We start from the raw sequence: 27,639 nt of genomic DNA on the forward strand, positions 1-27,639 counted from the left end.
GAGTCTAAATAGCTGTACCTCTTCTCTCAGGCTGCGGGACGAGGCGGAGGCGATGCCGATCAGGCTCTGTCCCCAAGGTGAGGTCCGTGGAGCCACGAAATGCAGGAAGATGGGCAGGAACAGGGTGCCTGGCGCCCTGCCAGGCACCGGCTGAGGCGGGCAGGGTCCGTGGGGAAGACTCCCGGGAAACATTGTCACCCGAGGAGGGAGACGCAGGGCCCGAAGACACCAACGTGGCCGTGACTCTTCAGCCAGCAGGAAGGACTTGATGTTGGGAAGGGAGAATGGAGGAGCAGAAGACAGGAAGGCCACAGGTGGCTCACGGGGAGCGTAGCATGGCAGACTGGTCTGGCCTCGGCTTGAAACCTGGGTCTTGGGGGTGGCCTCTGGGTGGAGCGCCCATGGGCACTGGGAAGTGTGGGCACAGCTAAACGGGAGGCGAGGGTGCCCACAGGGACCCAGAGACAGTAGAGCAGAAGGTTCCTCGAGGCCACGCATCCGTGAGAGATCGTGGGGAAGGGGTCCACGGCCAAGGCCAGGGCCCTGCACACAGACAGAGGGGGACAGACAGATGAGACGCGCAGGACAGAGCCGGGTAGCAGCGGCTCACGAAGCCCAAAGTTCTGGAAACACAAGAAAAGATGCCGGCCACACATGGACTCAACGGACGCGAGTTTGAGCAAACTGTGGGACATTGTGATGGACAGGGAAGGCTTGTGCGCTGCAGTCCGTGGGCTCGCAGAGAGTCGGCCACGGCTGAGCAACTGAACAAGAGAAGAATTAGAAGCAGCAGGAGAAAGAGGAGCTGGTGACATTCAGAAGGAAAGGCAAACCTTCCCTCCCTTGAGGACGGAAGGGCCAGGGCCAGCCCATGTGCGGGCATCGGTCTGAACAGGAAGACCACTTCCCTCCAGGACGGCAAGGACAGCTGATGCCTGCAGAGTCCTGCACACTCCCCCCAAGCCAGGGCACTGAGCAAGACGCTGGTGTGAAAGGACCCCTCCAGTTCAGGGCCTGACTCTCTCTCCAGCCCAACGCTCGATACGGTATTACAAATGTCAAGACAGGAACCCTGCACTGGTTCTTCAGTATCACAGGTGCAGTGACACGAAGCTGTTCAGTTCACACACGTGCCATCTGCTCACCAAGGGAGGACGTGCCTTTACCTGATCTAATAACAAATACAAATGCTATGAAGAAGGGCTGTATCATATTCAGACAACTAAATCTCTTTTGCAAAGTCACATTAAACACGGCACAAGGGTTTCCCAGGTGGTCCAGTGGAAGAGAGGCCAGCTTGCAACGCAGGGCACATGGGTTTGATCCCTGGACCCAGAGAAGCCCCACATGCTGTGCAATAGCTGAGCCTGGGAGCCACAAACACTGAGCCCACGTGTCCCAGATGCCGTGCTCTGCAACAAGCGAAATGTAAAGAGAAGCACAAACACCACAGCTAGAGAACAGCCCCCCCGTCACAATCAGAGAACAGTCCCCCCGTCACAGCTAGAGAAGAGCCCCGCCTGTCACAGCTAGGGAATAGCCCCCGCCTGTCACAGCAAGAGAAGAGCCCTGCCTGTCACAACTAGAGAGTAGCCCGCACTGGTCACAGCTAGAAAACAGCCCCGCCTATCACAATCAGAGAACAGCCCCCACCTGTCACAGCTAGAGAACAGCCCTGTCTGTCACAGAGAACAGCCCTGTCTGTCACAATCAGAGAACAGCCCTTGCCTGTCACAGCTAGAGAAGAGCCGTTCCTGTCACAACTAGAGAACAGCCCCCCATCACAGCTAGAGAACAGCCCCCGCCTGTCAGATAGAGAACAGCCCTTCCTGTCACAACTAGAGAACAGTCCCTGCCTGTCAAATCAGAGAACAGCCCCCAACAGTCACAGCTAGAGAACAGCCCCCGCCTGTCACAGCTAGAGAACAGGTCTGCTAGTAACAACTAGAGAACAGACCCTGCCTGTCAGAGCTAGAGAATAGACCCCGCCTGTCACAGCTAGCGAACAGGTCTGCTAGTAACAACTAGAGAACAGCCCCTGCCTGTCACAGCTAGAGAATAGCCCCCGCCTGTCACAACTAGAGAACAGCCCCTGCCTGTCACAGCTAGAGAACAGCCCCCGCCTGTCACAGCTAGAGAACAGGTCTGCTAGTAACAACTAGAGAACAGCCCCTGCCTGTCACAGCTAGAGAATAGCCCCCGCCTGTCACAGCTAGCGAACAGGTTTGCTAGTAACAACTAGAGAACAGCCCCTGCCTGTCACAACTAGAGAACAGCCCTGTCTATCACAACTAGAGAATAGACCCCACCTATCACAACTAGAGAAACCCCTCCCTGTCACAGCTAGAGAACAGCCCCTGCCTGTCACAGCTAGAGAACAGCCCTGGCTGTCACAACTAGAGAAAAGACCCCACCTATCACAACTAGAGAATACCCCACTTGTCACAACTAGAGAACAGCCCCCCGTCACAGCTAAAGAACAGCCCCACCTGTCACAGCTAGGGAATAGCCCACACTGGTCACAGCTAGAGAAGAGCCCCGCCTGTCACAGCTAGAGAATAGCCCGCACTGGTCACAGCTAGAAAACAGCCCCGCTTATCACAATCAGAGAACAGCCCCCACCTGTCACAGCTAGAGAACAGCCCCCCCGTCACAATCAGAGAACAGCCCCCACCTGTCACAGCTAAAGAACAGGTCTGCTAGTAACAACTAGAGAACAGCCCCTGCCTGTCACAGCTAGAGAATAGCCCCGCTTTTCACAACTAGAGAATAGACCCCACCTATCACAACTAGAGAACAGCCCCCCCGTCACAGCTAGAGAACAGCCCCGCCTGTCACAACTAGAGAACAGCCCTGTCTGTCACAGAGAACAGCCCCTGCCTGTCACAACTAGAGCACAGCCCCGCTTGTCACAACAAGAGAATAGACCCCGCCTATCACACTAGAGAACAGCCCCCCCATCACAGCTAGAGAACAGCCCCGCCTGTCACAACTAGAGAACAGCCCTGTCCGTCACAGAGAACAGCCCTGTCTGTCACAGAGAACAGCCTTGTCTATCACAGAGAACAGCCCTTGCCTGTCACAGCTAGAGAAGAGCCCTTCCTGTCACAACTAGAGAACAGCCCCCCATCACAGCTAGAGAACAGCCCCCGCCTGTCAGAGAACAGCCCTTCCTGTCACAACTAGAGAACAGCCCCTGCCTGTCAAATCAGAGAACAGCCCCCAACAGTCACAGCTAGAGAACAGCCCCCCCGTCACAATCAGAGAACAGTCCCCCCGTCACAGCTAGAGAACAGCCCCTGCCTGTCAGAGCTAGAGAATAGACCCCGCCTGTCACAGCTAGCGAACAGGTCTGCTAGTAACAACTACAGAACAGCCCCCGCCTGTCACAGCTAGAGAACAGGTCTGCTAGTAACAACTAGAGAACAGCCCCTGCCTGTCACAGCTAGAGAATAGCCCCCGCCTGTCACAGCTAGCAAACAGGTTTGCTAGCAACAACTAGAGAACAGCCCCCGCCTGTCACAGCTAGAGAACAGGTCTGCTAGTAACAACTAGAGAACAGCCCCACCTGTCACAGCTAGAGACTAGCCCCAGCTGTCACGACTAGAGAATAGCTGTGCCTGTCACAACTATAGAATAGCCCCTGCTTGTCACAACTGGAGAAGAGCCCCCGCCTGTCACAGATAGCGAACAGCCCTCACAGCAATGAAGACCCAGCACAGTCAAAAATAAAATTAATTTAAAACCCAACAGCAACAACAAACAGTACGCTGAGGGCCTTGTGTCGGCTAGCAGGCTGTCTTGGACCTGACTGTCCTTGTATCTTGAGGAGCCTCTGAAGGCCCAGGAGGGTCCCGCCCCATCTGGGACATGCCTGAGACACCCCATGTGGGAACGGCTCCACTGCTGGGAGAACGCCTGAGGACGGGGAACGGCGCCTAGTCGGCAGGGAGAGCAGTGCCCGGGGTGCAGCGAGGAAGCAGGCTGCCTCCGGGTGGCAGCTAACGTGCTCAGTGAGCACAGGCGGGCCTGAGTGGGATCCTCCCTCGGCCCTTGGGTGAGCAGAGACTAGAACACGAGGTGTCAGCTCTGTGGTCTCTGAGGTGGATGTATGCGTGCTCAGTCACTTCAGTGGTGTCCGACTCTCTATGACCCCATGGGCTGTAGCCCGCCACGCTCCTGTGTCCATGGGATTCTCCAGGCAAGGATACTGGAGTGCGTTGCCATTTCCATCTCCAGCGGATCTTCCCAATCCAGGGATCGAACCTGCAACTAGTACATCTCCTGCATTGGCAGGTGGGTTCTTTACCACTAGCGCCCCCTGGGAAGCCCAGTAAGGATGTCCCCGCCCCCTGGGAAGCCCAGTAAGGATGTCCCACTGTGCCTGTACCAGTGAGGGTTGCCTGGCAGGCATTCTAAGTCGGCCCAAGGCCGCCGACCGAGATGCTTGCTGAAACGACCCAGTCGGAAACAGCGGGCTGTTTCCCCTGGGTTCTCCAGGCAGCTCGAGGGTTTCTCCAAACACACGTCAAATTCGACTAGAACTCCCCCTCTGCAAAGCCAGTCACCACCACATACCACTTTCAGAGCTGACGCATGGTCATCAAGCTGTCACTGCCAAACTCAAAATACATGGTGGCAAAAGACAGTTATCTCAGCTGGACTTGAAGTCGGCCTTGATTATACCCAGTTATCAGGCAAAAAAGCAGACGCTGTCAGTGTAACCAAAGGGAATGCTTTTAAGATAAATCAAGGAAATAACAGACACAGAGAAGAAACTGGAATGTACCAGGGACTGACCGAAATTGATTGTTTGCAGCCGCAAGAAAACGCCAAGTAACACCTTGCTGGCACAAAACATTTCTTCGATAACCAAGTGATCCCCTTTTCTTAAAGCAGGAGCAGAAAGGTTTCCAAGACAATGAAACCGTGGTGAACACAGACAGAGAAGCCTGTGGACCTGTGAAAATGCAGCCGCAGGGCCCTCACACCAAGGACAGCACTGGACCAGCACTGCCAGAACTGCTTTGAAATCCATGTCATTCTTCACTGCAGCTCGAGCTCCAGCCTCAGGAGTGAGGGATAAGAACACGCCAGGCCTGCAGCGGCAGGCGTCCATGGAGAGACGTCGGCCCAGGGCTGCGGCGTTCCCAAGGGACTCGGCTGTCAGCAGGTCTGATGGGCACACCACGTGAGCCGCAGGTATTGCTGAGGGGCTACTTCAGGAGGGCATGTAGGAAGCTTCTCTCTCTTTTTTTTGAATGTGACCTCTTAACTAAATACCAGCTGCTGTTCAAGATTCCACCAAAAGATGGGAATAAAGATTGATACGACCACTATGGAAAACAGTACAGAGACTCCTTAAAGAGCTACGAATAAAAACTACCGTAGGACCCAGCAAGCCCAGTACTGAGCATATACCTCTGCTGCCGCTGCTAAGTCGGCTGCAAAGTCACTTCAGTCGTGTCCGACTCTGTGTGACCCCACAGACAGCAGCCCACCAGGCTCCCCCATCCCTGGGATTCTCCAGGCAAGAACACTGGAGTGGGGTGCCATTTCCTTCTCCAATGCGGGAAAGTGAAAAGTGAAAGTGAAGTCGCTCAGTCATACCCGACTCTTGGCGACCCCATGGACTGCAGCCTACCAGGCTCCTCCGCCCATGGGATTGTCCAGGCAAGAGTACTGGAGTGGGGTGCCATTGCCTTCTCCATATACCTCTGAGCAAACCGTAATTCAGAGATGCGTGGTACCCCAGTGTCCACTGCAGCACTATTTACAGCAGCTAGGACACGGAAGCCACCTAGATGTTCACTGCCACATGAACGAATAAAGAAGGCGTGATACACACACACACACACACACACACACACACACACACACACACACACAAATACTCCTTAGCCATAAACAAAGCAGAGTCATCTGTAATGATACCAGTGAACCGACAGCCTGTCATACAGGGTGGCGTAAGCCAGAAAACAAATATCATATATTAACGCATAAATAGGGAATCCAGAAAAACTGTAGCGATGAGCCTATGTGCAGGGCAGGAATAGAGATGCACAGTAGAGAACAGACCTGTGGCCCAGCATGGGAGGGAGAAAGCGGGACAAATGAAGACAGCAGGTCGGACATATATACACCATCACGCGTAAAACAGTGGGAAGCTGCTCCATAGCACAGGGAGCACAGCTCGGTGCTCTGTGATGACCTAGAGGTGGGACGGGGGTGCGAGGGAGGCTCAACAGGGCAGAGATCTATGGCTCAAGCTGAGGCTCCAATACTTTGTCCACCTGATGCGAAGAGCTGACTCCTTGAAAAAGACCCTGATGCTGGGAAAGATTGAAGACGGGAGGAGAAGGGGAGGACGCAGGATCAGACGGTTGGATGGCATCACCGGCTCCTTGGACATGGGTTTGGGTGAACTCCGGGAGTTGGTGATGGACAGAGAAGCCTGGCATGCTGCAGTCCACGCGATTGCAAAGACTCAGACACGACTGAGCTGAACTGATGGCTGATTCAATCTGATGTATAGCAGAAACCAACACAACATTGTAAAGTGATTATCTTTCAAATAAATTAAAAAAAAAAAAAGTTTCCACCCAAAGAAAATTTGGTGCCCAAATGTCTTCAGAGATCCTTGGCCCCAGCTCCAAGCGCACAAGTGGGAAAAAGACTAGGCAGGCGACCCAAGGAGGGCAGGGAAGTACTTCTGATACTCTGCCTTGCTGACCCAGGGGAAGAGACTGCCCCTCCCAAGGCTAGTTAATTCCCAGAGATGGTAAGAAGCTGTCTTTTGTATGTAAACGAGGGGGCGTTTCATATGCAAACCAACCTACCCAGAGCCCACCCTCCCCAATAGTCCTTTATAGATTTTTAAGCCACCTGCCAAAGCAGGAGACTTGAGACATGGGTTCGATCCCTGGGTCGGGAAGATCCCCCGGAGGAGGAAATGGGAACCCAGTCCAGTATTTTTGCCTGGAGAATCCCATGGACGGAGGAGCCTGGCGGGCTACAGTCCATGGGGTCGCAAAGAGTCGGGCACGACTGAGCACACACACACACGTGCAAACTACGATCACGGATCCGCATCTCACGTAAACTGGACAGGCTAGCGGGCGTCGAGCAGACTCTAGTGTGCCTCGAGATCCGTTCCTGGCCTTGAGGCCTAGGGAGGCAAGTTAAGGGCCATTGAGTGCCCAGCCCAGGGGCAGGAGGCAGGCCGATGGAGCTGCCTGCCAGGCCAGGGCGCGGAGCAGACCACCCTCAGCATAGGTGCGGATCCCTGTCTGCACAGGTACCCTGTGCACCAAAGCTAAGCTATTGATTACATGCATGACAGCAAAGGGCGTGAGGGAGCCAGACCGTAAAGGAAAGTGGGGATGGATCTGACAAACACTCAGAAGGTAACTTGAGAGCTGCTGGGATGGTCGTCCACCTCTGCAAAGACCAAAAGCGGGAGAACACTTCTTAAGCATTTCTGCTCAAGAAACAGAAATGTGAGTGGGTCACGATCATTATACGTTGAAGAAAATTCTCCTCAGACACCCAGAAGGCAATTTTAAACCGCAGAAATGTGTTCTGTAACACCAGCACTGCCCTTGGCGCCCCCCCCCATTTTAACACAGTTCTAGGAAGCTTTTAATACACTGTGCGTGCTGCATCGCTTCAGTTGCGTCCATGTCTTTACAAGTCTATGACAGACCTCCAGGCTCCTCTGTCCGCAGGTTTCTTCAGGCGAGAACACAGGAGTGGGTTGCCATGCCCTCCTGCAGGGGATCTTCCCGACCCAGGGATCGAACCCGCGTCTCTTATGTCTCCTGCACTGGCAGGCATGTTCTCTACCATCAGCGCCACCCGGGAAGCCAGTATTCACGTACAGCTGACGGTGAGATCTTTATTTTCGAATGTAATCCAAACACCATGGCACCTTCTGACCTCGGGCTATGTATCCATCACTTTTCAAACACTGCAAACACAGGTCTGAAAAGTCACCTGGGCACCTCTGTGTAATGAGAGCTCTCGGCAGACGTTTCTTGGGGGCATTATTTCCCCGGCTCTTTTCCATTGCATTAAATCTCGGTCTACCCCTGAAGAATGACGCGGTGTAACTGATAAATTATAGCAGCTTACAAAATGAAAGAAAAGAAAAAAGAAGAAGAAGCTGAAACAGAGAAAAGAGAGGACAATCATAAAGAGAACAGGGAGCAAAGAATCCCCAACACACAGCTTTTTCCAAGGAGAAGGAGGGAAAGCAGATGGAGAGAACAAACGATGACTCCTCTCCTGAGATCGCACCTGGTTTTCGCTGCTGAGAGTCCAGAAGAAAGCACACCACGAGGAGGATACGGAAGCTAGGAGAAAGCAAGGCAAGGATGCTCTGCGCCAGCACTGGCAGAAACACGCTGACTGTTTTAGCCGTCTTGCCAGCTGGACCAAACTCCCGTCGACCTGCAGAATTCTGCAATTTTGATCTCACCCTCTTCCCGGTTATTCTAGAAACGGGAGCCGCTGTGGTGGACAGGAACTGCTAACGGCAGGCACACACTGAGGGTTGACGAGGTTTGGGACTGTCAGGAAGCACAGCTTAACAGGCCTGAGTTTACCCACCTCGGTCCCCCCTGGAGTCCTTTCTTATTCCTGATGGATTTTCTCCGACAGGCAACATGGTCCATGGGCACCTTTGCCTGCCCCTTGGTTGCTCAGTTGTGTCTGACTCTTGGCGACCCCATGGACTGTAGCCAGCCAGGCTCCTCAGTCCCTGGGAATTTCCAGGGAAGAATACTGGAGTGGGTTGCCATGCCCTCCTCCAGGGGATCTTCCTGACCCAGGGATGGAAACCACGTCTCCTTCATTGCAGGCATATTCTTGACCTTCGGAGCCCCCAGGGAAGTAACCTACGAAAGTGCTAAAGCCATCTAAGGAGACTCTACCTTTGTCATCCGCTGTGTGGAGGTTCCGGGGTCTAGAGAAGCTGGCGTACGGGACGTGGACCAAAGGACGATCGGTGACAGGGGACTCCGACCCCGTGTGGGCACAGCTGTGACTGCTGAGCTCCACAGAGGCCCTGCCTTCACCCAGAGGCACCCAGACAGAGAACAGTGCACTCCTACACCATCTCAAGGGCCACTACTGGGCAGGGACGAAGCTATGGGAGTGCAAACAGGTACCCAACAGGGCATCCGCTCCTCTACGGGATGGTGAATTAGAAGCCAGGTGTCACCCCTTAAAATCCTGCGATCTTGGGACTTTCCTGGTGGTCCAGTGGGTAAGAGCGGTATTTCCGATGTGGGATGTGCAGGTTCAGTCTCTGGCTGGGGATCTAGGATCCCACATATGGTGCTCAGTTTCAACCAACTCTTTGTGCCCCGAATGGACCACAGCCCGCCAGGCTCCTCTGTCCAAAGGATTCTCCAGAATACTGGAGCAGGTTGACATTTCCTCCTCCAGGGGAATCTTTCTTACTCAGCGACTGAACCTGTGCTTCCTACCTCTCCTCTAATAGCAGGCGGGTTCTTTACCACTGAGCCAAGGATCTCACTTGTTGTGGGATTAAAAATAAACAAATAAAAAATCCTGCAATATCTGCGTGTTTATAGAGACATGGTCAGTTATAGTCAACACTGCAAATCACATTTTCCCTCACCCATCTATCACATGATTATTTTTCTGATTTTTTTTTTAAGAATTTGAAAATAAGTTATTTTCCTGAGGCTGACTTTTTAAGGATTATAATTACTGCATCAGACTCCAAGAAAGCACATTTTATGTATACCACATCTTACACATCGCAGAATTCCTAATTCTCAATATGCTTAACATCCACCCTCTACCTGGCCCTATTATCAACAGTAAATCATCAATGAATTGCTTCCTGAAACCCTGCACCTGGGTCATCCACCAAGGGAGGCCCTGGCCAAACGTGGCCAGTGAAGCCTGGAAACCTGGCTAGTTTGTGTGGAGATGTGTTCTGAGTGTCCAATACGCACAGATTTCAAAGGCTAGGTAACAAAAATGAAGGCAAACTATCTCCATGATTCCTTTTTTAATTGATTACGTGTTGAGTAACAGTATTTTGGATGTGTCAGGACAGAAAAAGTTCCCATTCAAGCTCACTTCCTCTATGTCTTTTTCCCTTTTTACTGTTGCTCTAAGAAAATCTTACACGGTCCTACTCCTATCAGACTGCAGGGCTCTGGACCACCAATTTTACTCTCTCTTAAAGAGAACCTCTTGTGCTCCTCAAGTCGTTAAACAACTTCAGTTATTTAATCAACAAGAAAATATTTCCTGTTCAGGAACTGAGTGTTTAATACTTGTATCTTCTTCCTTCAAAATCTTATCCTTGATCATAAATAATCTCAGTCCCCTCTGTCTAAATAGCATTTGAGAGCCAAAATTACTACCTAGCTCACAGATAATTGTTACCTGTGTCTACAAAAATCAAATTCCAAAGACTGAAAAGACAACAGCAGCAAACACTTCAAAAGCACTAGAAAGTAACCCTGGTGTTCTTGTCAGCATTCCTGCAAGAATCTCCAGACTTCCTCATTGTCCACAAGCTTCCCCCTTCTCTAAGAACTCCTCACCCAACTCACTGTTTTCTGCTTCACTTCTTGGAAAATTCAAGTACTGGGGCTACACAAACAAACAGAATTTCCTGGGGAAATGCATTTGGAATTCTGAAAGGCGGGCAGACCAAGAAAGAGATTATTAACAACTGATGACGCACTGTTACGCAAAAAACAGACAAACTGAAGTCAGGCCCTTGAAAATAAGAACAGGTATGTGCTTACTTGCTCAGTCGTGTCCGACTCTTTGCGACCCCATGGACTGTAGCCCATCAGGCTCCTTTGTCCGTGGGATTCTCCAGACAAGAATACTGGAGTGGGTTGCCATGCCCTCCTCTAAGGGACCTTCCCAACTCAGGGATAGAACGCAGTTCTCCCGCATTGCAAGCGGATTCTTTACTGACTGGGCCACCAGGGAAACTCTAGAACAGGTATAAAGTGAAAAGTGAAGTCACTCAGTCGTGTCTGACTCTTTGCGACCCCGTGGACTATAGCCCACCAGGCTCCTCCGTCCATGGGATTCTCCAGGCAAGAATACTGGAGTGGGTTGCCATTTCCTTCTCCAGGGGATCTTCCCAACCCAGGGATCGAACCCAGGTCTCCCACATTGCAGGCAGGCGCTTTAACCTCTGAGCCACCAGGGACAGATATAATCAAGCAGATTAAAGGAAGTAAAGTATTGCATTCTGGAAGCTGGTGTTTTATTCCAGACGTTTTGTAAAAAGTAACAAATAACCAAAGGCGCATTTGTGAGACAGTTCTGCAAGGCCTTACCACCTCCAGGAAGAGTCAGGGCAGTATGAGGTAAAAGGGAGGAAAACAGTTGGGTCTTATGTTCCCAGTGGCCACGAATCCTTGCTTCTCTGACTTGTTCAGAGGATTGGGTAACACAACTGCCAGGCCAATGCTTGACAAACCACTCAACTTGCTTTAACTAGCAAAGTGGAGACTGGTTGATAACTCAAAGTTGCTCAGTCGTGTCTGACTCTTTGAGACCCCAGGGACTATACTGTCCATGGGATTCTCCAGGCCACAATCATGGAGTGGGTAGCCCTTCCCTTCTCCAGGGGATCTTCCCAACCGAGGGATCGAACCCAGGTCGCCCGCATTGCAGGCAGACTCTTTACCAGCTGAGCCACCAGCGAAGCCCCTGGTTGATAACTACCCCTGCAGTTACCACCACAGAAGTCACATTCGTGGCTCCAGGGAACACGTATGTGTGTCTCAAGTGGGGATGAAGCTGCTGTTGCTGCTGCTAAGTCACTTCAGTCGTGTCCGACTCTGGGTGACCCCATAGACAGCAGCCCACCAGGCTCCCCCGTCTCTGGGGTTCTCCAGGCAAGAACACTGGAGGGGGTTGCCATTTCCTTCTCCAGGGGATGAAGCACCAAGCTCATTTACAAGTTTAATAAATTTAACTTTAATGAGACACCTCAGTCTGCATTAAAATTCATGAGACTCCCAAAACATGTTCTCTAGACCTTTCATTAGAGGGTAAAGCATCTATTTGACAATTTAACTTGACCACCTGGGCAGGAAAACTCATGTCCACAAACTATACTTATGAATCCCACAGGCCTTTTGAAATTGAGTCATATCAGGTTTAGTAGCTGCACACACTGTTCTATCCAGTCAGTGACCTCGACGGGAACTTATTTTTCTCGTTTAGGAATTCACTGGTTTACAGTTCTGTGCTATGCTACGTGCTAGGTTGCTCAGTCACGTCTGACTGTTTGCAACCCCATGGACTGTAGCCCGCCAGGCTCCTCTCTCCATGGGATTTCTCAGAGTGGGTATGCCATACCTTCCTCCAGGGGATCTTCCCCACCCGGGGATCCAACCCACATCTCATGAGTCTCCTGCATTGCAGGTGGATTCTTTATTGCTGAGCCACCTGGGAAGCCCTGGGTCCGTGGAAACAAATAAGAGACTGTTTTTTGTGTGCCTTTAAAAGAACAGCCCCATTATTGAACCGAGTTACGTGATCACAGGGGCACAGTCACACTCACCCTCATTAAGATGAGCACAGCACTTATATTTAGAACTAGATCAATCTGTGACCATTTCTCAGCTCTGTTCCTTATTAGCTGTGTGACCTTGGGCAAGTGACTTTACCTCTCTTAGCTGTGCAATCTTTTGCTTTCAGTTAGTAAACACACATATTTTCTCCCACGTTGCAGGATTTTATGAGAGGAAGCATTAAAGTACAAGAAAGTCTTACCTGGTGGCTCAGACGCTAAAGAATCTGCCTGCAATGCAGGAGACTGGGGTTCGACCCCTGGGCAGGGAAGATTCCCCTGGAGAAGGAAATGGCAACCCACTCCAGTGGTCTTGCCTGGAGAATCCCCATAGAAAGAGGGAGCCTGGCGGGCTACAGTCCATGGAGTTGCAGAGTCGGAGACGGCTGAATGACTAACACACACGCACACACACACTAAAAGTACACACACCTCCACCAAGGCGGGCTACAGTCCATGGAGTTGCAGAGTCGGAGATGGCTGAATGACTAACACACACACACACACACACACAAAGTACACACACCTCCACCAAGTCGGTAATGTATATACAGTATGCACACATTTTTACACTTCTGTGAAACATTCCGGAGACTGAAGTCAGGAACACGCCGGCCCTAACGTTGTGTAACACTTGGCGCCGGTATGGAAAAAACGGCCCAAGCCATAGGCTGTGCTCAGGGCAGTTAGTTGGCTCTTGAGTTATAAAAAGGGAGTGCTTTCTATGAATCCTGCTTGAATTCCGTTTCGGTTGGTGGAGTTCACACCTACCACCAAGCCACTGCAGGACAAGTTCGGAGCGGGTGCGCGGGATTGCTAAACTACTCCCTGGGCGCTGTATGCATCTCCAACTTTCCGGCACTTGGGTTAAAAAAATGCAGATTCTGATTGGGCAGCGGCGGGGTGGGGACCCGGGCACCGCACTGCAAAGCGGCTGCCCGCTCGGATGTCCGTGCTGGCAGTCCCTCTGCCCAGCCGGACCTCTGAGCAGGCCTCCACCACTACCATCACCTCCTCCTCCTCCTCCTGCTCCGCACGAGACGCTGGGGATCAGGAGCGTCTGCAGTCTGCAGTGGCCGTGGACCGGTCCCGTGCACTGCGAGAGCGCGACCTTCAGCGGCAACCCCGCTTGGATGGCACTCCCGCCTTCCGGCTAGGTCACCCCCAAACGCCTGCAGACGTCGGCAGAGGCTCCCGCGCGCCCCCAACACACACAAACCCGCAAATCGGCGGATGGAGGGCCATGCCCTGCCTGCAGGATGCTACCAACCAGGTGCGTGCAGCTCAGAGGGCTGAGCCCCCTGGAGGCGGGGGTGCAGATGGGGAAACTGAGGCAGGGCTGCTGCGCGCAGCGCTCGCGGCCCCTGCGCTGTGGGGTGGGGGGAACCTCAGCAAGAGACTCCACGGCCAGCACGGTGGTCCCTGAGCTCGCCGGGCGCCCCCGACCCCGGCGCTGACGGCCTGCGCCTCCCCTCCCGCCCGTCCCCAGACGGCCCTGGCGGGAGGCGGCCGCAGGCTACCCACCCAGCAGGAGGCCGTCCATGTCAAAAAGCAGGTGGGTGACGGGACGCCGAGAGGGCACGGGCGCCGCCATTGTGCCGTCGTGTCTCTGCCGACGCGCCGGGTGGGCGGGAGCGGGGGAGGCGCCAGCAGGCGCGCTCCCGGCCTGCCCCGCGCGCCCCGAGACGCTCTGCGCACGCGCGGCCCCCCACTCCTCGCGCCCGCGCCCACCGTACGCTGCTCCCGCAGGCGCGCTCCCGGCCTGCCCCGCGCGCCCCGGGCCGCTCTGCGCACGCGCGCCCCTCCTCCTCGCGCCCGCGCCCACCGTACGCTGCTCCCGCAGGCGCGCTCCCGGCCTGCCCCGCGCGCCCCGGGCCGTTCTGCGCAAGCGCAGTCCCGGGCCACCTCCTCCTCCTCCCTCCTCCTCGCGCCCGCGCCCCCGAAGCTGCTCCCGCAGGCGCGCTCCCGGCCTGCCCCGCGCGCCCCGAGCCGTTCTGCGCACGCGCAGTCCCAGGCCTCCGCTTCCTCCTCCTCGCGCTCGCGCCCCCGAAGCTGCTCCCGCGCACGCGCGCTGCGGCCAGCCCCCCGCCAACCGTGAGCCGGGGGTCGCTCTGCGCACGCGCGCCTCTCGCCTCCTCGCGCGGCCCCTCTCGAAAAGCGCGCGCTCCGAGCCCCACAGCCGCTCGGCGCATGCGCGCGGCCGGCCTCCTCGCGAAGCTCCCGAGACGCGCGCGCGGGCCTCCTGTCCGCGTCCATCCACGCGGCTCAATCTCCAGCCGTCACCGGCCCCAGCAGAGCCGCGTGCCTATGCGCGTACAGCTCCAGTTTGCAACGCGCCTGAACAGGGAGGGACAACCGCGCCTGCAGTGCTTGTCTCTGCAGAGCCACCGAGTACATGGGCAGCACGATGGCCTTAGTCATGGGGTCCCCCTCCTAGAGCGCCTGTAGCCCCGAGAGACGCTGGCTGGTACGTCTCCCAGCGCGATTCCGCAGCCCAACTCTGCTAGCAGACAGCCGGAATCGGTTTAGCTTCGGTCCAGTCGCTCCGTCGTGTCCAGACTCTCTGCGACCCCCATGGACTGCAGCACAGCTAGGCTTCCCTGTCCATCACCAACTCCCGGAGCTTACTGCAAAAGTGTGCTGTCAAAGTTAGTTGCTCAGTCGGGCCTGACTCTTGGCGACCCCATGGACTGCAGCCCACCAAGCTTCTTGGTCCATGGGATTTTTCCAGCAAGGATATTAGAGTGGGTTACCATTTCCTTCTCCAGGGGATCATCCCAACCCGGGGATTGAAACCGGGTCTCCTGCATTGCAGGCAGATTCTTTACCGACTGAGCTGCGAGGGAAGCCCTTACTCAAACTCAAGTCCATTGAGTCCGTGATGCCATCCAACCATGTCATCCCCTTCTGCCTTCAGTCTTTCCCAGCATCAGGGTCTTTTCCAGTGAGTCAGCTCTTCGCATCAGGTGGCCAAAGGATTGAAGCTTCAGCATCAGTCCTTTCAGTCAATATTCAGGACTGGTTTCCTTTACGATGGACTGGTTGGATCTCCTTGCTGTCCAAGAAAGTGAAGTCACTCAGTCGTGTCTGACCCTTTGAGGCCACATGGACTGTGGCCTACCAGACTCCTCCGCCCATGGGATTTTCCAAGCAAGAATACTGGAGTGGGTTGCCATTTCCTTCTCCAGGAGATCTTCCCAAGCCAGGGATTGAAGCTGGGTCTCCCGCATTGTAGGCAGACACTTTACTGTTTGATCCACCGGGGAAGTCCATTGGCAGACGTCTTAAATGCCTTGCTGCTTTTGCTTTGTATTTCTCATCTACCTTTGATTACTGAGTTTTCTTCACCCCCGCCCCCAAACTTTCTGAACGCAAGCTGAAAAGCAGCATTTCTTTTCTTTTCTTCCCACTCTCAGAAATACCTTCCGCCAACCCATTTCTATTTATTGTTAGCTGGTATTGTAAATGCATGTTGGCAAATGGGCTTCCAGAGTGGCTCAGATGGTAAAGAGTCCGCCTTCTATGTGGGACACCTGTATTCAATCCCTGGGTTGGGAAGATCCCATGGAGAAGGGAAAGGCTATCCACTCCAGTATACTTGGGCTTCCCTGGTGGTTCGGCTGGTGAAGAATCCACCTGCAATGCGGAAGACCTAGTTTCAATCCCTGGGTTGGGGAGATCCCCTGGAGAACGGAGTGGCTACCCACTCCAATATTTGGGTCTGGATAAGTCCACAGACAGAGGAGCCTGGCAGGCTACAGTGCGTGGGGTTGCAAGGAGTCAGGAGAGGACTGACTGAGAGATTTTCATTTTCAAATGCATGTTTAAACATAAATATAGGATCTTTCAAGAGGCAGAAATAAGAAAGCTGCAGAGACTTTAAAATGTGAGTGTTGTACTTCTGGTGAAGTGTGTAAACCGGGCAGTCAGACACCTTGGTTTAGCACGTATCAGCGTTAAACCTCTGTGCCTTCCTTTCCTTGTGTGTGAAACGAAAGCAATATATGGTGCAAGCCCGAGCAAGCTGTTCAGTTCAATCACTGTTGTGCCCGACTCTGTGCGACCACATAGATGGCAGCCCACCAGGCTCCTCTGTCCACAGGATTCTCTAGGCAAGGATACTGGAGTGGGTGGCCATTTCCTTCTCCAAATGTGCTAGGCTGCTGCATGGAAGGACTCCAGAGTGGGTAGACGCAACACCGCGAAGTTAGTGCCTCCCAGTTCCGAAGGCCAAAAGCCCGGGATCAGAGGGTGGACGGGGTTAACGCCTTCTGAGGAGAGAGTTGATTCCAGGCCTCTCTCCTCGGCTCCTCCACAGCCATCGTATCTCTTTATCTCGTCATCTTATCTTCTCTCCATGCACCTGTGTCCATGTCCACATTCCCCTTTTCATAAGGACACCAGTCATCCAGGATTGCCACCCAGACTCATGACCACATTCTAATTTAATTACCTATGTCAAGACCTTCTCTTCAGGTAAGGTCACACTGACATATTGGTGGTTAGGACTCCTACACTATTATTTTTTTTTAATATTTATTATGTTTATTTGGCTCTTCTGGGTCTTAGTTGCAGCCTGCGGGATCTTCAATCTTCGTTGTGGCATCTTGTTTGTTTAGTTGCAGCATGTGAGAGCTTGAGTTTCCAGCAGACAGAATCTAGTTTCCTGCGTGCATGCGTGCTCAGTCGCTTCAGTCCTGTCTGACTCTGTGATCCCGCGGACTGTAGCCCGCCAGGCTCGACCTCTGTCCATGGGATTCTCCAGGCAAGAACACTGGAGCGGGTTGCCATTTCCTTCTTCCAGGGGATCCTCCCCACCTAGGAATCAAACCCAGGTCCCATGCATTGAGCCAGGGAGTCTTAGCCACTGGACCACCAGGGAAGTCCCTCCTATGCAGGGTTTGTTTGTTTGTTTGTTTTTCTGAGAGGGACACACTTCAACCTGAAACACAGTTATTCCACAAATATTGGGGGCCTCCTGTCTGCCCAGGCTCACCTGTTGGACCCTTTAGAATTCTTGCTCGGCTTCTTTCCGTTTTTGGAAATGTCCATGGACACACAAAGGAGAGAGTTACTCTTTGCTGGTTGTAACAACTTTGTTGATTCCTTAGACAAAAGGAGTGTTTTCAAAAGGGAAAGAAAAAAAAAAAAAACCCAATGACAGGGTTAAGAATTGGAAACAGCAAGGGTAAGGCGGAAGCTATAGGAAAGCTCTGTGTTAGGGAAAAGGGGCTCCTTAGAAGGCGCTTACGGAATTGCCTGGGTTTTGATGCTTTGTGATGATGTGCTGCAAAAATAAGCAAACATGGATGCAGGTGATGAAGGTGTGAGATTGCCTGGCACAGAAATACTTGGAGGGTCCCCCTTGCCTTGTTTCAGCCACTGCAACCCTGGGCACGTCTGGGCAGACAATCCAGTTTGTTCACTTACAGGAAACCAATGTGCTGGCAGAGGGGAGTTCCCCTTTCACCGAGGCTAAGTGGGCAAAATCTCAGTGCAGGACAGTTGCAGATGAGATATATTGGGAAACTTCTCCCACAAGGCTTGAAAACATGGCTCAAGCCTTTTTTTTTTTTTTTTAAGTCTGCTTTTCCACACCCTTCAGAAACGTCTCTTGCTCACAATGGAAGACACCTCAAAATATCAACAACCATGAGAAACCTGAGTCATGCGTCTCTGTCACGACTAGAAAAAAAACAGGAAAATGTGTTCTATTCAAGTGGTTACTACACATGTCATTAGGGGCTGTTTGTTGTTGTTTAGTCACTGAGTTGTGTCTGACTCTTTGCAACCTCAAGGACCGCCAGGCTCCTCTGTCCTTGGAATTCTCCAGGCAAGAATTCTACAGTGGGTCGCCATTTTCCTCCTCCAGGGGAATCTTTCCCTCCCAGGGATCAAACCCACATCTCCTGCATTGGCCGGTGGATTCTTTACCACTGCGCCACCTGGGATTCCCCCAAAATATATATACATACATGTATGTGAGTGAAGTGAGTTGCTCAGTCGTGTCTGACTCTTTGTGACCCCATGGACTGTAGCCTACCAGGCTCCTCCATCCATGGGGTTTTCCAGGCAAGAATACTGGAGTGGGTTGCCATTTCCTTCTCCAGGAGATCTTCCTACCCCAGGGACTGAACCCGGGTTTCCCACATTGTAGGCAGACGCTTTACCGTCTGAGCTACCATGGAAGACCACTCTATATACAGTATCACCTTGTTTCTTTTTTAAAAAATTATTTGTTTACTGGCTGTGCCGGGTCTTCATTGCTTCAAGAGAGCTACTCTCTCGTGGCAGTCCACAGGCTTCTCCTTGCAATGGCTTCTCATGTCCCACAGCGAGGGCTCTAGGCATGCCAGCTTCAGTAGTTGAAGCACAAGGGCTCAGGAGTTGTGGCACCTGAGCTTAGTTGCCTCGCTGCATCTGGGATGTTCCCAGACCAGAGATCGAACAGGTGTCCCCTGCGTTGCAAGGCAGGCTCTTCACCAGTGGGCCAGCAGGGAAGCCCACAGTCCCAACGTACACCAACTTCCTTATTTTGCTGTCTTGGTTCTTCCGGCTGTACGTTTCCTTTTGTGTGTGGTATTTGGAGAGCTGCGTAGAAGCCAGGTATTCTTTGGAAGCAGTTCCAGCCCTGCAGATGACCCTCAGCAGCTTCCAGTTTCCTCCCGTAGCTCTGTCTGCCCTGATCCTAGCAAGTGTGAGGCTGATGGGTGAGGCCCGACCTGCAGGTTACACATACAGAGCATCACAGTGCATCCATCACAGCGGCTGAGCCGAATCCCAAAGGGCTTTGTTGATTCAAGATGCAGGAAACATCTGGGGCTCCTACGGACAGGAGCAGACGGGCTTTGTGGTGAGTTTGGGAGGTGCCAGCATGCCCCCTCCAGGTGCAGGGTTCCGTGCTCGACAGTCCTTTAGCTGGAGAACTCACAGGGGAGCCGCTTGAAAGTTTAAGGTAGAGGAGATGGAAGACAGGCATCAGAGTACTGATATCTTTTTTTTTTTTTGGAGAATAATTTTAAATTTATTTATTTTAATTGGAGGCTAATTGTGGTGGTTTTTTGCCATACATCGACATAAATCAGTCACAGGTGTACATGTGTCCCCCATCCTGAACCCCTTTTATTTATATGGACCATTTTTAAAGTCTTTATTGAATTTCTTACAGTATCACTTCTGTTGTTTATGTTCTGGTTTTTTGGCTCCAAGGCACGTGGGATCTTAGCTTCCTGACCAGGGATCAGACCCGCACCCCCCTCCTTTGGAAGGCAAAGTCTCAACCAGTGGACTGCCAGGCAAGTCCCAAAGTACCGATGTCTTGAGTGGAACTTTGATGTCTTTATATATATGTATATAATAGCATATCTGTTATATACATAAAATATGTATTTTATATGTGCTCTGTGCTCAGTCATGTCTAACCTTTTGTGACCCTTTGGACTGTAGCCTGCCAGGCTCCGCTATCCATGGGATTTTTCAGGCAAGAGTACTAGAGTGAGTTGCCATTTTTCCTCCTCCCGGGAATCTTCCCTACCCAGAAATCCAACCGGCATGTCCTGCATTTCCTGCATGGCGGTCTCTGAGCCATCAGGGAAAGTCCTCATGTCTGGATGGATAGAAATATATATAAAGTATATCCATGTATGCATAAGGTATGTACATACATACGTGTAAAGTGTGGATCTACAGAAACGTATATTATTTGGGAAAGACCCAGATGCTGGGAAAGATTGAGGGCAGGAGGAGAAGGGGACGACAGAGGGTGAGATGGTTGGATGGCCTCACCGACTCAATGGACATGGGTTTGGGTGGACTCCGGGAGTTGGTGATGGACAGGGAGGCTTGGCATGCTGTGATTCATGGGGTCGCAAAGAGTCGGGCACGACTGAACGACTGAGCTGAACTGAACCACCCTCGTGACCTCATCTAAGTCTAATTACTTCCCTGGGAGTTATAAGAAATACATGTTGCATTTCAGGCAACTCCTGAAGCCCTTGCAATTTCTTAAATGAGGAAAGAGATAAAGGTGTCTTTTGTTGTGTTAATAAGGTGACTCTCGCAAAGCAGCTTAATTGTGGGGACTGGTTGCCAGGGGAACCAATTTGCTTTCTTTTTTTTTTCATTGTAGTTAATTAATTATTTTTGGCTGTGCTGGGTGTTTGTTGCTGTGTGGGCTTTCCTCTAGTTGAGACAAGCAGGGGCTACTCTCTAGTTGTGGGGCCCAGGCTTCTCAGTGCAATGGCTTCTTTTGTGGCAGAGCACAGGCCCTAAGGCACCTGGGTTTCAGTAATTGCAGCTCGGGGTCACTGGAACACAGGCTCAGTAGCTGCGCCACAGGGGAGTTGCTTCTCAACATGGCGGGTCTTTCTGAACCAGAGATCTAACTGGTGTGCCCTGCATTGTCAGGCAGATTCTTTACCACCGAGCCACCAGGGAAGCCCCAAATAGATTTTCTCATGAGAGCCTCAGAAGGTTCAGTTTCACCCCCAGCGCCCAAGGAAGGGGTGAGGGGCTGGAGGTTGAACCAACCACCGGTGGCCAATGGTATAATCAGTACGCCCACATAATGAAGCCTCCATAAAAACATGCAGTGAGCCCGTGGAGGTGATGGGACCGTGGTTCCCTGGAGAGGGTGTGGGAGCTCCGTGTCCTTTCCCCGTACCTCCATATCCTTCCCCGGTGCGTCTCTGGCTGTTCCACAGTCATGTCCTCGGTGAACACGGAAGTAACCTGTTTTCCTGAGTTCTGAGAGCCACTGTAGGAAATGAAACTCGAGAAGGTGGTTGGAGGAACTTGGGGCCTAAAGCTGGTTGGTTGGAAGGACAGGTGACTATCTGGACTTTTGATTGATGTCTGAAGAAAGTGGGGTTGGGTGGGGGGCAGTTTGGTAGGATGGAGCCCTTACACTGAGGGATCTGATGCTGTCTCCCAGTGGACAGATCAGAATTGAGATGTGGATATAACAGACACCCCAGAGGTGTTGGAGAATTGCTTCTCCAAGGTGTCTTTTGTTATATTAAAAAGGTGCCTTTTGCAAAGCAGCTAATTGGGGGGACTGGTTTTCCCCTTGAAAACCCTGCAATCTGAGCTGAAATCAGAACTAAACTCCTATGGATAAACAGCAAGGCCCAAATGTATAGCCCAACGACCTATATTCAATATCCTGTGATAAACCGTCATGGAAGAGAATATGAAAAAAGAATGTATTCATACATGTGTATAAGTGAGTCAGTTTGCTGTGTAGCAGAAATTAACACAGCATTTTAATTCAACTGTCCTAACCCTAACCCACTCCGGTATGTTTGCCTGGAAAATTCCATGGACAGAGGAGCCTGGCGGGCTACAGTCCATGGGGGTTTGAGCGACTGAGCAGACACACATATTTCAGTGAAACTGTCACAGCATTTGTTGATCAGCTATACCCCAATACAAAATAAAAAGTTTTAAAAAAATATGCTCTAAATGAGCTTAAAAAAACAAAGAAAAGTACAAGTAAAAGCTCAAAGACCCCTTCTAACCCTAACCCACTCCAGTATGCTTGCCTGGAAAATTCCATGGACAGAGGAGCCTGTCGGGCTACAGTCCATGGGGGTCTGAGCAACTGAGCAGAAACAGATACTTCAGTGAAACTGTCACAGCATTTGTTAATCAGTTATACCCCAATACAAAATTTAAAAAGTGCTCTGCTGCTGCTGCTAAGTCACTTCAGTCGTGTCCGACTCTGAGCGACCCTGTAGATGGCAGCCCACCAGGCTCCACCATCCCTGGGATTCTCCAGGCAAGAACACTGGAGTGGGTTGCCATTTAAATGAGCTTAAAAAATATAGAAAATTACCAGTAAACACCCAAAGATCCCACCTCCAAATCCTAGCTCACTGGGGGTTACAGCTTCCAGCTAGCAGTTCTAGGGGGACTCGAACGTTCTGTCCATCAGAGAATATCGTCTTATGTTCTTTAAAAAAAAATCAATAACCCGGGTTCGCTGCTTACTTCTCTCCTACGTAGAGTGACTGCCAGTTACCCAGTTTCACAATGACAGCCCCGCAGGCAGGGAGCATTTCCCCCGCAGGTTTTTACGGGGGCCCTCCGCCAGCCTTCCTTGAGCTACCACCCAATCCTGCAGAGTTAGGAGACCATCCAGCCCAAGGGAGTGAACACGGCAGAGAAAGCGTTGACAGGCATGAGCCCGCCCCTGCAGGCGTTTCAGACAGGGAGTGTGTCGTTAGGGGCAGGTAGGTGCCTGAAGCTCAAGTCTCTGCCCATGACGACTGGAAATGCAGGTTATGCTGCAGACCTCTGGCCTCAGGGGCCACGCTGGCTGATATGAGACCAGGGGTGGCCTTTGGGGCAGGTGGCCCCACGGCCTGGAGCACGAAGGTTAAGAAACGCAGAGAAAGAAGTGGTAAGTTGAGGTTTGGGAACCCTGCAGAGCTCGTGTACCCCGAGTTCAGGGTTTCTCCCCAACCACCACCTCAGCACTGTAACATATTTGGGGCAGGAAAGTCATTACCCACTGAATTGTGTGTCCCCAAATTCAATGCAGATGTCCTGGCTGAACATCCGGGACCTCTGAATGTGGCCGTGTTTGGAGATCTTTAAAGAGGGGGGGCGATGAAGATAAAAGGAAGTCAGTAGGGTGGGCCCTGATCTCGCAGGACCGGGGTCCTTATAAGAAGAGGAGGTCAGCACACGGACACACACAGGGGTGGGGGGACGGCCACATAGGGGCACAGGGAGCAGATGGCCATTGACATACCCAGGAGAGAGACCTCGGGAGGAACCCACCCTGCCCACACCTGGATCGTGAACTTCCAGCCTCCTGGACTGGGCGAGAACACACTCAAGTCTGTTATTTAAAAGCCGTCCCTCCTGTGGTACTTTGCTATGGCCACCCTGGCAAAATAATAGGATAATTTTTAGCGGCAGGAGGATTGTTTCTGGGCGTTGTAGGATATGTTGCACGCCTTCCTTATGTCCATCCACTAAATGCCAGTAGCAAACACCTCCTGTATGTCTGGTTATCAATCCATCCATCTATCAGTCCTATAGATCCAGCCACTATCTATCCATCCTTCCATCCGTCCATCCACCCACACTTCTGTCTGTCCACCCATCTATCCATCCATCCATCCTTCTGTCTATCTACCTATCTTCCATCTGGGCATGCATCCGTACAGCTTCTGTCTATCCGTTTATCTAGCTATGCATCCATCCTCCTATGTAAACACCCATACGTCTGTGATTCCATCCTTCTGTGTCCCCATACGTGTATCGGTCCATCCATCTTCTATGTGTCCATCGATCGATTTATCTGTTCATCCAGTCATCCTATCTATCCAACCATCTACTCATCCATCCGTCTTCCGTTTATCCGTTCGCTTGTCCATCCAACCGTATGTGCCTGTGTGAAGTTGCTCAGTCTTGTCCGACTCTTTGTGACCCCACGGACGGTAGCCCACCAGGCTCCCCTGTGCATGGGATTCTCCAGCTGAGAATCCTGGAGTGGGCTGCCATTTCCTCCTCCAGGGGATCTTCCCGACCGAGGGATCGAACTCGGGTCTCCTCCTCCTGTCTTGTCTGTCCATCCATCCTTCTACCTTGTCCATCCATCTGTATTCTAACTATCCATCCATGCGTTTATCTCTCTATCCATCTATCTCTATTTCTATCTGTCTCTGCATGCACACAGGCACACACATGTATGGAGTCATATGTGCATGGAATCCCAGGAGCCTACTGAAATAAGAAAGCAGAGCAGCAGCTCAGACGTTCCGCCCTGCGCGTGCAGTCAGCTTCCTTACGTCCCTTGACTCCAAGAATCCTTGACCCGATTCAAAAAGCTCTCAGTCTGGGATTCAAGAGGCATTAGAGAAAAAAATTAAAAAAAAAAAGTACGTGCTCCCCGTAGAGCTGAAACATTTCACTGATTCATTTTTACAACACCTTTCTGACAACAACACGGTCATTTTGCGGCTTAGACAACGTGTCCTTCCATGCTTGTAAAGCCCAGTTAAGTGTCCTGCTAATTAACCCTTTCCTTAGAGACGCCAGATAAGGAAGCTGACGGGAACTGGCCGTGCTCGCTCAGCTCCTGGAGACAGAGCTAGGGTCTGTCTGTCCGGTTGCTGGTTTGCTGGAGCCGTCCGTCTCGCCTTCCATCACCTGCCTCTGCCCCATTGTCTTCACGCGTCTGCGAGGCATGGGTACCGCTCAGCGGAGACTGGTGACAGGGCAGACTGGGGCCCGGTGGTCCCTGAGGCTCTTGGCGGGTGGGCGCCTGTGGAGTCTGCTATGCTCCAGCCCTGGGGGGCTCACGAGCCTTGTCCCCGCTTCCTCCAGCCTGAGGAGACGGGCTTCCATATCGCGTTCAGCAACAGGATGGGTCCACGCAGGGATCCTCCTGTGACAAGGTGGGGAAACTAAAAGCTCTGGCTTTAGGACTTCCCCGGTGGTCCGGTGGCTAAGACTCCACGCTCGCAATGTAGGCAGGCCCGAGTTCCATCCCTGGTCAGGGAACTAGATCCCATGGGCTGCAGCTAAGAGTTCGCATGCTACAGGGAGGATCCTGGGTGCTGCAACTAACACTCAGAATAGCCAAATAAATCAATAATTTTTTTTTTAAAAGGAATGCCTTTCTCACCTACCTAAAAGCAAGATCTCGTTATTTACATACTCCGTGTGATCTCTGAGCTCTATGTTAGTACTTCAGAGCTATGATTCTCCTTTGCTTAAATGGGCAGTTAGATATAGCTATGTCTGAGCCCCATACCTACTATCAGCAAGCTCAGGAGAAACCCCCTCTGCCACCACATCCTAGTGAGGCCTGGCACATAGTAGGTGCCCAACTAAACGTGCATGCATGCTCAGTCATGTCCGACTCTAGGTGACCCCGTGGACTGTAGCCCCGCCAGGCTCCTCTGTCCATGGGATTCTCCAGGCAAGAAGACTGGAGTGGGTTGCCATTTCCTCCTGCAGGGGATCTTCTCGACCCAGGGATCAAACCTACATCTCTTGCATCTCCAGCATTGGCAGGCAGATTCTTGACCACGGAGCCTTCTTGGAAGCCCCCACTCAACGCAATATGCTATGTTAGTAAATACAGTCCCTTCCTACAAAGAAAAAAGAAGCAAGCTCTGGCTTCCATACATAGCTGGCGTGGCAGTAGGGCCCCTCACCCACCTACTTGCCCCCTGCCCAGGGAGCTCTGGGAGGGACGCCTGGTGTGGATGGCTGCATGCTCTGACTGTGGTATTTTCCTCCTGGGTGCTGTTGGTATTTTTGCAGGAAGGTCGTTCATCTTGACCGTCTTTGCTATCAGATTAGCACCCAGGTGACCTGCCTACCAGAGAGGGCTCCATTTCCTCCTAGAAGTTGTAGACGGCAAAAGTGGTCCACAGGCCAGCAGCTTCAGCACCGTCTGGAACCTTGCCCAAAGTGCAGACCCCCAGGCCCCACCCAGCCCACCTGAACCAATGTCTGCATTTCACCCAGGTTTCCCAGGGGGTCTTGACCACTGTTCCCCCGCAAGCCCCGTGGTGCGTGTGGTGAGCAGACGTATGAGCATCTTGGCTTGTGACGATTTTATGAAGAAAACAGGAAGTCAGTTGAGTCCAGGGGGAGTGGCGTCTTGCTTCTTCTCAAGGAAACAACGGGCAGAACTATCTGTTTTTATATTCTCTGTGTGTTTGAGGTTTCTTCTGCTGTGGATTGTCAAAACCACATCCCTCACCGATGACTGATGAGAAAATCAAATGAATTCATGATTCTGTCTCTGAGTGGATCCATCTCTCTGCCCATCCATCTATCCCTCTATCATATCTCTCTAGCTACCTATCCATCCGTCTGTCTATCCCTCTATCACATCTATCATCCATCCATCCATCCATCTATCCATCCATCCATCCATCCCATCTATCTGTCCTGTCCCTCTCTTTCTCCACATCCATCCATCTATCCATCCATCCATGTCTATCTGTGTATCTATCCATCTGTCTGTGCTATCATATCTGTCTACCTGTCTGTCATCCATGCGTACATCCACCTGTGTCTGTCTATCTAACTATGTATCCATCCATCCGTCTATCCCTGTATCTATCTGTCCAGTCTATCCATCTGTCTATTGCTCTGTCTTATCTATATATCCATCCATCCATCCATCCATGTCTGTCCATCCATTCATCCATCCATCCATGTCTGTCTATCCATCCATCCATTCTTGTCTGTCTGTCCATCCATCCATCCATCTCACCCTCTATCTATCTATCTACCCTGGAGAGCACCATCAAAAAAAAAAAAAAACTGTTTGAAAAAAAGGAAAATGAAAGTTCCAAAAATAAACCAAATGAAGAAACATTTGTTTTTTTTTTCCATCTGCCATTTGAATGTTAACCCAAAATAGCAGCGGCACAGTGTCTGACTAAGCAAGTCTTAGCCCAGCCTTGCCCAGAGAGGCAGGTTTTGTCCTGTTTAGCCCGACCAAGCAAACCACAGTGAAGCAGACAGCAGAAAGACAGTACAGGAAAGCAGGCTGCTGGTCACCTCCTCTCCTTCCCGAAGATAACACAAGCCTGGAAAAAGTAGTACAGCTTGTACAGTCCCTCCGAAATCCACAAGCCCCTTGTCCACTCAGAATGCTTGAGGTCCAGGATACACTTCTCTCATTTTTGTTTCTTTAAACCTAGCATTGTCCCAAACACATCACACACTCCCTTTAACAAGAAAGTAACCTCTGTTAACTTCCCGTTGGGTTGGATCTCTGTTCCCTCCCCAACCCTGCAGCAAGAACACGCTTTTAGAAGTGCCAGACTACTGGTATGCTTCGGGTCCACTGGGACCTTCCAGCTCTCTTGACCAGATTGTCCTGAAGCAATCACTGAGAATGAACTTAGCATCCCGGCAAGTCATTGTGGTTCCCAGAGCATTAAAGTAAGCATACATTTGCACAGTAAATTGTATAGACAGAGAACCTGAAGTAGCTCAAAGCGTTTAAGAATCATGAAAATGGGATGTGTGTGTATATATAGATATGCACACACATTTATATGATATAT

At 51.8% G+C, this 27,639-nt stretch overlaps 2 protein-coding genes across 5 annotated transcripts in view; one reads left to right on the forward strand and one right to left on the reverse strand.

Moving 5' to 3' along the window:
- Positions 1–14,431, reverse strand: part of LOC129564115 (pseudouridine-5'-phosphatase) — a 69,926-nt gene extending 55,495 nt beyond the window's left edge. Inside the window, exon 1 of one of the 2 annotated variants that reach the window (XM_088834544.1) lies at positions 14,114–14,431. Coding sequence is in view for 1 of the 2 variants with exons in the window: in XM_055437725.2 (XP_055293700.1) it covers positions 14,114–14,183 (70 nt within the window). In the remaining variant the exon portion in view is untranslated. The remainder of the gene's footprint in view (positions 1–14,113) is intronic. The other variant, XM_055437725.2, reaches the window with a different exon arrangement.
- LOC129564114 (steryl-sulfatase) overlaps positions 13,535–27,639 on the forward strand; it is a 154,010-nt gene continuing 139,905 nt past the window's right edge. For all 3 annotated transcript variants that reach the window (XM_055437719.2, XM_055437720.2, XM_055437718.2), the window contains exon 1: positions 13,535–13,862. Coding sequence is in view for 1 of the 3 variants with exons in the window: in XM_055437718.2 (XP_055293693.2) it covers positions 13,849–13,862 (14 nt within the window). In the remaining 2 variants the exon portion in view is untranslated. The remainder of the gene's footprint in view (positions 13,863–27,639) is intronic.

This window comes from Moschus berezovskii, chromosome Y (assembly GCF_049115385.1).
Source record: "Moschus berezovskii isolate FMDL1 chromosome Y, NW_MosBer_1.0, whole genome shotgun sequence".
NCBI lineage: Eukaryota > Metazoa > Chordata > Mammalia > Artiodactyla > Moschidae > Moschus > Moschus berezovskii.